Source organism: Megalobrama amblycephala, linkage group LG19 (assembly GCF_018812025.1).
Source record: "Megalobrama amblycephala isolate DHTTF-2021 linkage group LG19, ASM1881202v1, whole genome shotgun sequence".
Classification (NCBI taxonomy): Eukaryota; Metazoa; Chordata; class Actinopteri; order Cypriniformes; family Xenocyprididae; genus Megalobrama; species Megalobrama amblycephala.
In genome coordinates, this window is record NC_063062.1 from 37,822,588 (window position 1) to 37,832,655 (window position 10,068).

The window sequence follows — 10,068 nt, forward strand, 5'->3', positions numbered from 1 at the left end:
TTTACCGTTTTGAATCCAGTTCAACTGTTAGGTTGTAAAAACAACATCTTTTCTTTTTTTAGAAACAGATAAAGCCTGTATGAGTGTCAGATTGCCCAAACAAAACCTCCACTATGCGGGATACATGAAGCACAGATAAACTATTTTGTGTTTTCATAACAAACTGAAGGCGCGTGAACACGTTAACATGATGCTGGCGGAGCGGGTGCATGAAGCAAACCTGAGAAGTGTCCTTAAAATGTGCCGTACACTTCCTGAAACATGTCAACGGACACAAAACGTGAGTGTTGAATGAAATCAAGGGAAAAACCTTGTTTAACAAGTGAAGAAAACAGAAACTCTCATTCAAACCATAATTAGTCGTCAGCTGATATGAGCTTTTCATCAGGTGTTATTTAAAGGGCCGGGTTTATACATAATACAATGGCAACATTTAATTTTTGTAATTTTTGTGTTCAACAAAATTCTGTGAAATTTTAATAAAATCTATTTTTTGTTTAAAATTGATTGTTTATTGATCTCTTTAAATAGATTTTTAATGATATTTAAGGTCTTTGTGTCATTTGGCGCGACCAGACATCATGTGGTGCGACCAATAATAGCAATAACTGTATTAAAAAAAAAAAAAAAAATCTAATTTCTGTGGCTGAAATATGAATCACTGATACAGTATGCTTATTTTTAAAACTTTTTTTATCAGTTTTATGCGATTTACAGGAAAAATAAGTCTTAAAGGGTTAGTTCACCCAAAAATGAAAATAATGTCATTTATTACTTACCCTCATGTCGTTTCACACCCGTAAGACCTTCAATAATCTTCTGAACACAAATTAAGATATTTTTGGTGAAATCCGATGGCTCCGTGAGGCCTGCATAGCCAGCAATGACATTTCCTCTCTCAAGATCCATTAATGTACTAAAAACACATTTAAACCAGTTCATGTGAGTACAGTGGTTCAATATTAATATTATAAAGCGACAAGAATATTTTTGGTGCACCAAAAAAACAAAATAACGACTTATTTAGTGATGGCCGATTTCAAAACACTGCTTCAGGAAGCTTCGGAGCGTTATGAATCTTTTGTGTCGAATCATGATTCGGAGCGCGTGTCAATCCGCCAAACTGCTGAAATCACATGACTTTGGTGATCCGAATCACTGATTCGACACAAAAGATTCATAACACTCCGAAGCTTCATGAAGCAGTGTTTTGAAATCGGCCATCACTTTATAAGTCGTTATTTATTTATTTTTTGGCACACCAAAAATTTTCTCGTCGCTTTATAATATTAATATTGAACCACTGTACTCACATGAACTGATTTAAATATGTTTTTAGTTCATTAATGGATCTTGAGAGAGGAAATGTCATTGCTCCCTATGCAGGCCTCACTGAGCCATCGGATTTCAACTAAAATATCTTAATTTGTGTTCCGAAGATGAACGAAGGTCTTACGGGTGTGGAACGGCATGAGGGTGAGTAATTAATTACATTATTTTCATTTTTGGGTGAACTATCACTTTAAGAAGGCAACTCTGAAGTTTTAGAACAAAAATATAGGGTCATTCTTCACAGAATCTCAAAAGAACTGCAAATACTTTGTTTTGAAACACTTTAATTACTAAGAACTTGTAAAAATGTTAAGGAAATGATTAATTTTAAGATTAATCACAGGCTACAGCCAATTCATCTAGATAAAAAACCCCACTAAAATCACTAAATTTAAAATTTTAATATGAATTTATGTGTACATAACATTATTAATGTTGCAAGAGATATTATTTTTTTGCATTTTAAAATTGGCCTGTTGAAAATCCTTATACATCATGTATTTTTTGAAAAGGCAGTTTGTGTATTATTATTACCCAATGCCAACCATCTCAAATGATCAAGTATCTGCCATTTTAATCATTATATCTGTCTTTCATTAACATTAACATGTTCAAGCATCATTTTTCATGGTGCAATGGCGCTAAACAATCTGATATACTGACCTGGCACCCAAAATGTCCTTCTTGGCCAAACCCATTCCACCAATGACTTTCACCCTTAAGATTCTGGATTCATCCTGAAGGAAAGCAAAAATATTCAATAAGGTACAAAAACAACAGTGAACATCAAGAATTGTACCGCCTAGAGATTTAAGAATGATTAAGACTCAATTAAAATGTCTTGACGATGACAAATGAATATGCATTTCCTACAGAAACAGGAAGTTTGTTCCACTTTGACCCATTAGTGGGTGGGTCATTCTTCTTTCAGAGAGCATTTGATTAGCCAAAATGTGTATACATGCATTAATGCAAGATGTTTTTGGTCTATTTTCCTAAAAGAACATACATACAACCTACATATCTGCTTAGAAGTATGCAATGGCCTCAAAAGTAGCATAAAAAAAATAGTTTTGAGGTCTTTAAAACATGATTATATACCAAAAAGTGCTAGCAACACCCCTAAAAGAGCAACAAACAATAAATATAATGAGATTATATGTGATCAAAAAGATATGCTATGTAATAAACATGTGACGTCATGTGGTAGGTATGGCGTCATATAAGCCCTCAGAAGTATACTGTAAATGTTGCGCAAGAGTCACGAGACTACAATAAAAATGAAATAAAGTGATATATATCACCAAATCAAATACATCCTTTCTTAATCGATAGCAAACATGGTTATATGTCAGTTATGTGCCATAATTAAACAAACAAACAGCACGTCATGCTGTTATCATAACACAAAGTGGAGCAGAACTTCCTCTGAGACCACAGAGACCACACGAGCTGGAGACTGGGGTGATGTTTATGCAATATTACAGTATTTCTATGACTGATATAACACATCACATGATATGACAGCTGAATTTATTTACCTCTTCGGTCTGAAGTCCTCGAACCTCGGGGAGCAGCGCGGCCATGTTCATGTTCCGTGCCAGGATGCCAACCTGCGTCGATATAACCGGCCGAAAGATACAAATAAACCCGAAGTGTCAAAGAGAGCGCTATGCTTCAACGGAAGTCGGTTCTCCGGGATATGACACGAGCGGAGCGGCGTTAGCTTGTCAAATGCATCGTGGAAACTACGCTGATGTACATCCTCACAGCGCGCGTCCACCTCGACACGCCCCCTACTGCTCGCTCACGCCCACTGCGTTCTTAACCACGCCCCTTGTCGTATGATGATATAATTGAAATATATAATAAATAACATGACAACAGGGCTGTGCACGGAAGTTGAACGTCACGCCTTTGTCTTTGGCTCTGACATGTTTATAACTCTTTCTATTTTAAAGCAGTCATTCTGAAAGTTTATTATGGTTATTATCTTTACTGGCACCTGTAATACTGTATGTAAAACAATGAAATGTCAACAATAATATCCAATATAGCAAGTATATAATGTTAATCATGCAACACGTTTTGTATGTTGTTGTTTGTGTTCTGATAGATAGATAGATAGATAGATATATAGATAGATAGATAGATAGATAGATAGATAGATAGATAGATAGATAGATAGATAGATTTAGTTTGATAGATAGATAGATAGATAGATAGATAGATAGACAGATAGATAGATAGATGATAGATAGATAGATAGATAGATAGATAGATAGATAGATAGATAGATAGATAGATAGATAGATAGATAGATAGATAGATAGATAGATAGATTTGGTTTGATAGATAGATAGATAGATAGATAGATAGATAGATAGATAGATAGATAGATAGATAGATAGATAGATAGATTCATTCATAGAATAGAATAGAATAGAATAGAAGTATTCTTTATTGATGGGAAATTTAGTGCATTACTAAAGCAACACCATCATAAACTACACTGCATATAGAGTTCATATATTTTAAAAGTTTATTTATTGCAATGTGCAGTCTAATGTGCATCTGAAATGAGAATCATGATATATTCATCTTTTAAACGCCTATTTATTCCGTTTTATTAATTGATATATATTATCTTTATATTATTTTAATAGGCCTATAGCCTCATTGAAATCATCTGAATTCATCTCGAGGCCCTCCGTTTGAGTCTCTATGAGCACCATGTGTGGACCACTGCAGCCATCTACTGGTCAATTCATGTAAATGTTTTTCTCCAGAATAAAATTACATAAAATGTCTTTACGTAAAATTCCAAAAGAAATGCATAAGTTAAGTGTTAATAATAATTTAGTAAATTTAGTGTTGTTATATGAATTTTATTAAATTACTGCACAATTTTGTGACAGGAAGTTATAATTTTATGGCACTTCTCTTTCAATTCTATATGGTACTGTACCTGCAAACAGTGATGAACAGTGATTATTTTTTCAGTATTCTCTGAAATTACAATAACACAATAAAAAAGTTAATAAAAATGACAAAATAGGACAATATTGGGGTTCACAATCATGTATTTATGTAGTCATAATGTTCTAGCCTGAGCAGAAAAATAACCAGAGGTGTAAAGAGTACCTGAAAACCATACTTGAGTAAAAGCACAGATAGCTTACAGCAAAAATGACTCCATTACAAGTTACAAGACATCAATTCAAACACAACTTGAGTTAAAGTCTTAGTATCTGATTTTAACAGCACTCAAGTATTTTTTTTATGCTCTAGTCCTCGACACCTGAGACACATGCCGGTGAAAATAAGAAACAGTTGATTTGTAAGATGAGAAATCAAGTTTATTTTCTAAAATCAAAATAAAACTGAACACCTCAATGTTGAAATAAATCAAGGTCGACACAACAACCTTTTAAACGTCTACAAACTCTCAAGTCTCAGTTGAGCTCAAGTGCTCAAAAAGGCCATACGTAAACCAATATACGTCAAAAAGGTCTTGTCAATATAGTGGATAAATAAAATAATGTTAAGTTAAATAGTCAAAGTCTACTTACACTGGATGTGCTTGTTTCGGCCTCATCACCAGCTGCATTCATGACCTTGTATCCTAAATCAAACTCCTGTGATTCAGCAGCTACCTGCTAATGCACTTGCATTCATGTAAAGTGGCCTTACTGACAAGTTTTGGGTGAGTAAAGGCAAAACACACAAGATATAGTACCTTCAATGCCCTTAGATGGAGATATTGCTGCTTTACAGCAGAAACAAACTGCTGCAGAAAAGTTTAGGTGCAAAATGTAAGGTGAAATTGCATTACTCATCACAAATGTATTGGAATAAAAAGTACATTTACTTGTTCAAAAATGTAGTCAAGTAGTGAGTAAAACTTACTAATATCTTTGATACAAAGATACAACTATAAAGTAGCCAAAAAAATACTTAAGTAGAGTAACTAATTACATGTAATACACCTCTGAAAATAACCAACCCAGTCATTCAGAGAGAGTGTTTTTGCTGAAGGCTGAGTGAACTGAGCAAAGGAACTGATCCAGTGGACCTCATCAAAGGTGAACTGGTGGAAGTTAACAGTTTTCACCTGCCAGGACTTATACTGGATGAAAAGGCTCTGCTTAGTTCAAGTTACACTGAATCAGGAAAAAACAGATGAAATATTTGTCTAATAAAGTACCATAACTTTGTCACTGCTTAAAGTCACCATGAAAATTGACATTGTTTATATATATATTTATATGTGTGAACATTATTTTTTACATTCATGTTTCCTTTGTGACCTTTAATCAAAATAACTTACCTTTCCTCTTGCAGTGACTTTTCTTCTCTGATGATGTTTACTGGCGTGAGGGCGGGGCAACCTGTCACTCACATGAGATCCACCAATAGAAAACCAGAACCATCCAATCAATTCCCATCAGACAAAATCAAGTCCCACCCCACATTTTTCTTGTTCGAGAAGTTTTTTCACTGGATATATATTAGAACAGAATAAGGAAGAAAAGACTATCATAACTTGTGTGTATATATATATATACATATATATATATATATATATATATATATATATACATACACACACACACACACATATATAGGCAAGCCAAGTTTATTTATATAGCACATGTCATACACAATGGTAATTCAAAGAGCTTTACATCGAAAAGGAATTAAAATAATCATAAAATTATCACAGCATATGCATAAGAAATAAAAATAGTATGCCTGACTACCTGAATCACTAAATTCAGGCCTCCCCTGTCTGAATGCAAGAGAGCTTCGGTTCACGAGACACTAGTAGCAACTCCTAGTGACCTCCTAACCTTTCAGTAGGGAGGAGTTTTTCTGATACCTTCTGCCTCTGATGGCTTCCAGTGTCCCTCCGACCCCTCAATGTAGTGGAGTTATCACCAGCCGTCTGCCTCTGATGGCTTTCAGTGAATCCCAAGACCCGGGGGCGTATTCATAAAACATTTTATCTTACCACTAAGAGTTCTCCTAAATAGCAGTAAAAGTTCCTAGCCAAGAGTTTTCTCTTAAAACCTATTCACAAAGCTGCTGAGACAAACTTTTACTAATGAATCGACTGAAGTCTTAAAAGAGTAAGGGCGGGGTTGACCTCGTTGCTATGAAGTATCCACACAGTGATTGGCTGATGGGGGAGGAGCATAGACTGTAAAAACAAAGCATCTAATTCTTGCAATATTTTTGTGATGACAGTATGCTGATTTAGTTATTGCTTTTACATGACTACTGAAACTCAGGTCTGACTCGAAAATCACACCAAGATACCTCAATTGATTTTTAGTTTTTGGACCTTAGCCTCAAGGTATGCGTTCTGGGAAATGGTGTCAAGTTTCAGAGAGGGAGGACCCAGACGCAAATGAGCAGATAAGGGGTGTATTTATTAACAGGGCTGAAGACAAGAACAGCAAGGAGGGTGAGGCATGAAACAGTTCAAATGGTGGGGAAGGGGAGACGGCACGAAGACAGGCAGGAGGGATGACCACTGTCACAGTCCAAGTTGGTGATGACAGAACCAGAGGCTTGACACTTACTGCTGTTAAGGTCCTGCTGCCAGGCAGTGCAGTCAGTGGCCAAACTCAGGATACATGGCAGGAACACACAAGAAACATACAATAAACTGATGAGAATGACTAAAGAAACAAATGTAAACAAAAAAAAAAAAAAAAAAAAAAAAAAAAACCAAGGAATGTCAATGAAGAAGCAAAAGAAAATAAAGTAAAAACAAAAACCAAGAGCCTAGAAATAAGAAACTGGGATAGCAAGCAATAAAGCAGGACTACCACTTTATGGGGGGAAAAAAACTAAAAGGAGAAAATATTAAGCAGAAATAAAACTAAAACAAAAATAAACTAGACTAGAAAGCACAAGAGCAGAAACTAAGCAAAACAAGAGAAAAACAAAAAACTACACTAGTACTAGTAATAAGATCAAACAAGAATGAGAGCTAGATTAAGTGTAACTCCAGGGGCCCGTTTCAGTAAGGAGGTTCAACCAACTCTGAGTTAAAACATGAACTCTGAGTTGACTTACCCTGAAACAATCACTTAACCTCCGTTCTGAAACAGGCCCCAGAAGTGCAAACAGGGGGACACCACAAAAGAAAGACATGAGGGAAGGAGGCACAATATAAAGGGACCAGAGCACATGAGGACCAGGTGAGCACAATTAGTAAAACGACGACTAGACAGGACTAAACAAGGGAGCATGGTGAACCACAAACAAGGAGGCGGGACAAGAGGAGCACATGGCAAACACAAATAAAGACAGAGCCGGCACACAACACAAACATGGAGACATATAACAAAGACAACACAGATAATGTTGCCAGGGCAGAACCCTGACAAATGTTGCAACATGAAAGACTCTGAGAAATGTAGTTAATTTGAACAATGGTAAATATATTGACTTTAAATTTGTGATTCAGGAGCTGACTGGGCCAAAATAACAAACAAAACTTCATTGTTTTAAACCTCCTTCCTAAACCCTAACTCAAAATAAAATAAAAATACAATTTACAAACCTAACTCCCTAACCAAAAAACAAAGATCAAACAGTTTACAATAAACAAAAATGGCGTCAGACTCCCTACTTTCCCCCAAAAAATCAGTATTTACAATATATGCAACCAGGCAAACAAAACTGAGCAGGCAAAAATATATTAATATAAAATATATTATATTAAGTTGAACAATATTTGATTCAAACAAACAAGCAAAAAATCAGTGTTCCCAACTGCTTTCAGTTGAAAGTAGTTAAAACTGGTAGGTCATTGATCAATATAAATATGAATAGAGATCAGAGGGCAAAATAAGATGGGGCTGTAGTCATTAGGTGATAGGACTAGGTAAATCTGGGTGTCATTTGCATAGCTGTGATATGCAATTTGTTTCTTTCTCATTATATGGATCAGTGGCAGCATATATAGGTTGAACAGGAACGGTGCAAGAATTGAAACTTGAGGGACTCATGTCATGGATGTCCACTCAGACTTATGGTCACCGATACTCACATAATAACCTCAGCCCTTCTAAGTAAAAAAAAAAGGAAAAACGGAATAAAAGCGATACATCTGTCATACAGCGCTATTGTAGCTGCATTGTGACATGACAAGCATGGAAATAATAAGGTGAAATGTTCTAAAAAAAGTTCTAAAATAATGTTCGCCTTATGCTTATGAGTCAGCTATAATACTTTAAACTTGCGTGTGAAAAAGTTAATGTTTTTGGCTTTCATCATTATTTATCATTATTTGTATTTTACAGTACAAATATTGTGAGTGTGTGCCTTATTCGTTCCCTTATTTTCTTATAAAAAACAATGATTGTCCCTTATTTTCATTTCCTGAAGTTGGCAACCCTATCCTCACCTCTTCCTTGCAAATCCTCAAAACCTAAATGAATGCATATATTAAGAGTTTATCTCTGACACAGTGTTCTAACACATGTCATAGGTTTGTCATAGTTCTCCATTAATCCTGGAAGATCTCTTCTCATCTGGGTGACTCTTGACGCTGGAGACTGTTCCGTTCTCCTTCTCATAACGATAAGCACACTCTGCAAACATACAGTTAGACTATTAGAACAAATATAGAAAGTATCTTCCCTACGATGTTAGGATGATATAGTATAATCATCCAGTTGATTTCCTCCTTATTAGACCAGAGTGGAGTTCAGAAGCAAGGTTGTGAAAAAAAACTGATATCTGATCATGCTCAGTTTTATTCGTCTAGTACAGCTTTCTTAAAGTAGAATCTGAAACTGATTCTGATTGTCTGGTCACGACATTCAGATGTCAGTTATGTAAGGGATAATCCATGGCTAGCTGCACTAAGTGAAGTTCACAACGTATTTTCGGGAGGAGTGAACCCATCTAATCTTTCAATTAGTGAAATTTAAACATAATCTCAAGAGGAGGGAACCCTAATCTTTCAATTAACGACCAGAGCATATAAGCAGCTACTCACCCTGCTCTGGCATCAGTTGTTTCGATATCCCTCCACCTCCCCAACTCCACCACTTAATTTAGGCATCTCATCTATCATACTCCTCTTCTAGGCACTATAGTCCCTGGGGGGTATATCCAAGCTCGAGTTGAAGCTGCTTCCTCAAGCCCCTCCACAGCGGACAGCAAGCCATATACACTTAACCTTATTATCTTAAAGATTTTATGAGGAAACGAACTCGTGAAATGATTTTAATGAACAATGTGAAGTAGGGATGAGAAGATTGATACTGAGTAGACTGTCCCTGCTCTCCATTTCACACTTCCCTCTTTATCCCTAGACTCAAGTGCACCTGTAGCACATTCAAATTAAATTAAATCAAAGCAAATTAAAATTTCCAAATGGTCTTATTTCATGTGACTTATCCAATTTCCTTTCAGTCGTGGGCTTTGTATATTTACTATCTTTTGATTACAAACATCATAACTAGTAACACTTGGGCATAGAAAGTTGTTATATTTGAACTAATGTGATCATGTTTGCTTATTCACACACTGCGGTACAACAGCTTACCTTTGAGAGGTTCAATCTCTTCAGGTGTTCTTGCCTCTGCTTCTGGCAAAAAAAAATAAAAGTAAAAATCAGATTTCTCACCACAAATCTCCTATTTTTACAATGCTTTCTGATCAAGTCAAGTCAGTTTCATTAATGTAGTTCTTGCTAACTATTTTTATTCA

At 35.6% G+C, this 10,068-nt stretch overlaps 1 protein-coding gene across 2 annotated transcripts in view; it reads right to left on the reverse strand.

The window, feature by feature from the left end:
- The window catches only part of nedd4a (NEDD4 E3 ubiquitin protein ligase a), a 47,758-nt gene extending 44,613 nt beyond the window's left edge, over positions 1-3,145 (reverse strand). Inside the window, exons 1-2 of one of the 2 annotated variants that reach the window (XM_048167779.1) lie at positions 2,874-3,145; positions 1,996-2,069 (exon numbers count right to left, since the gene is read on the reverse strand). In XM_048167779.1, the coding sequence (XP_048023736.1) occupies positions 1,996-2,069; positions 2,874-2,924 (125 nt within the window). In that variant the 5' untranslated portion in view covers positions 2,925-3,145. The remainder of the gene's footprint in view (positions 1-1,995; positions 2,070-2,873) is intronic. The other variant, XM_048167778.1, reaches the window with a different exon arrangement.
- Between the last annotated feature and the right edge of the window lie 6,923 nt (positions 3,146-10,068).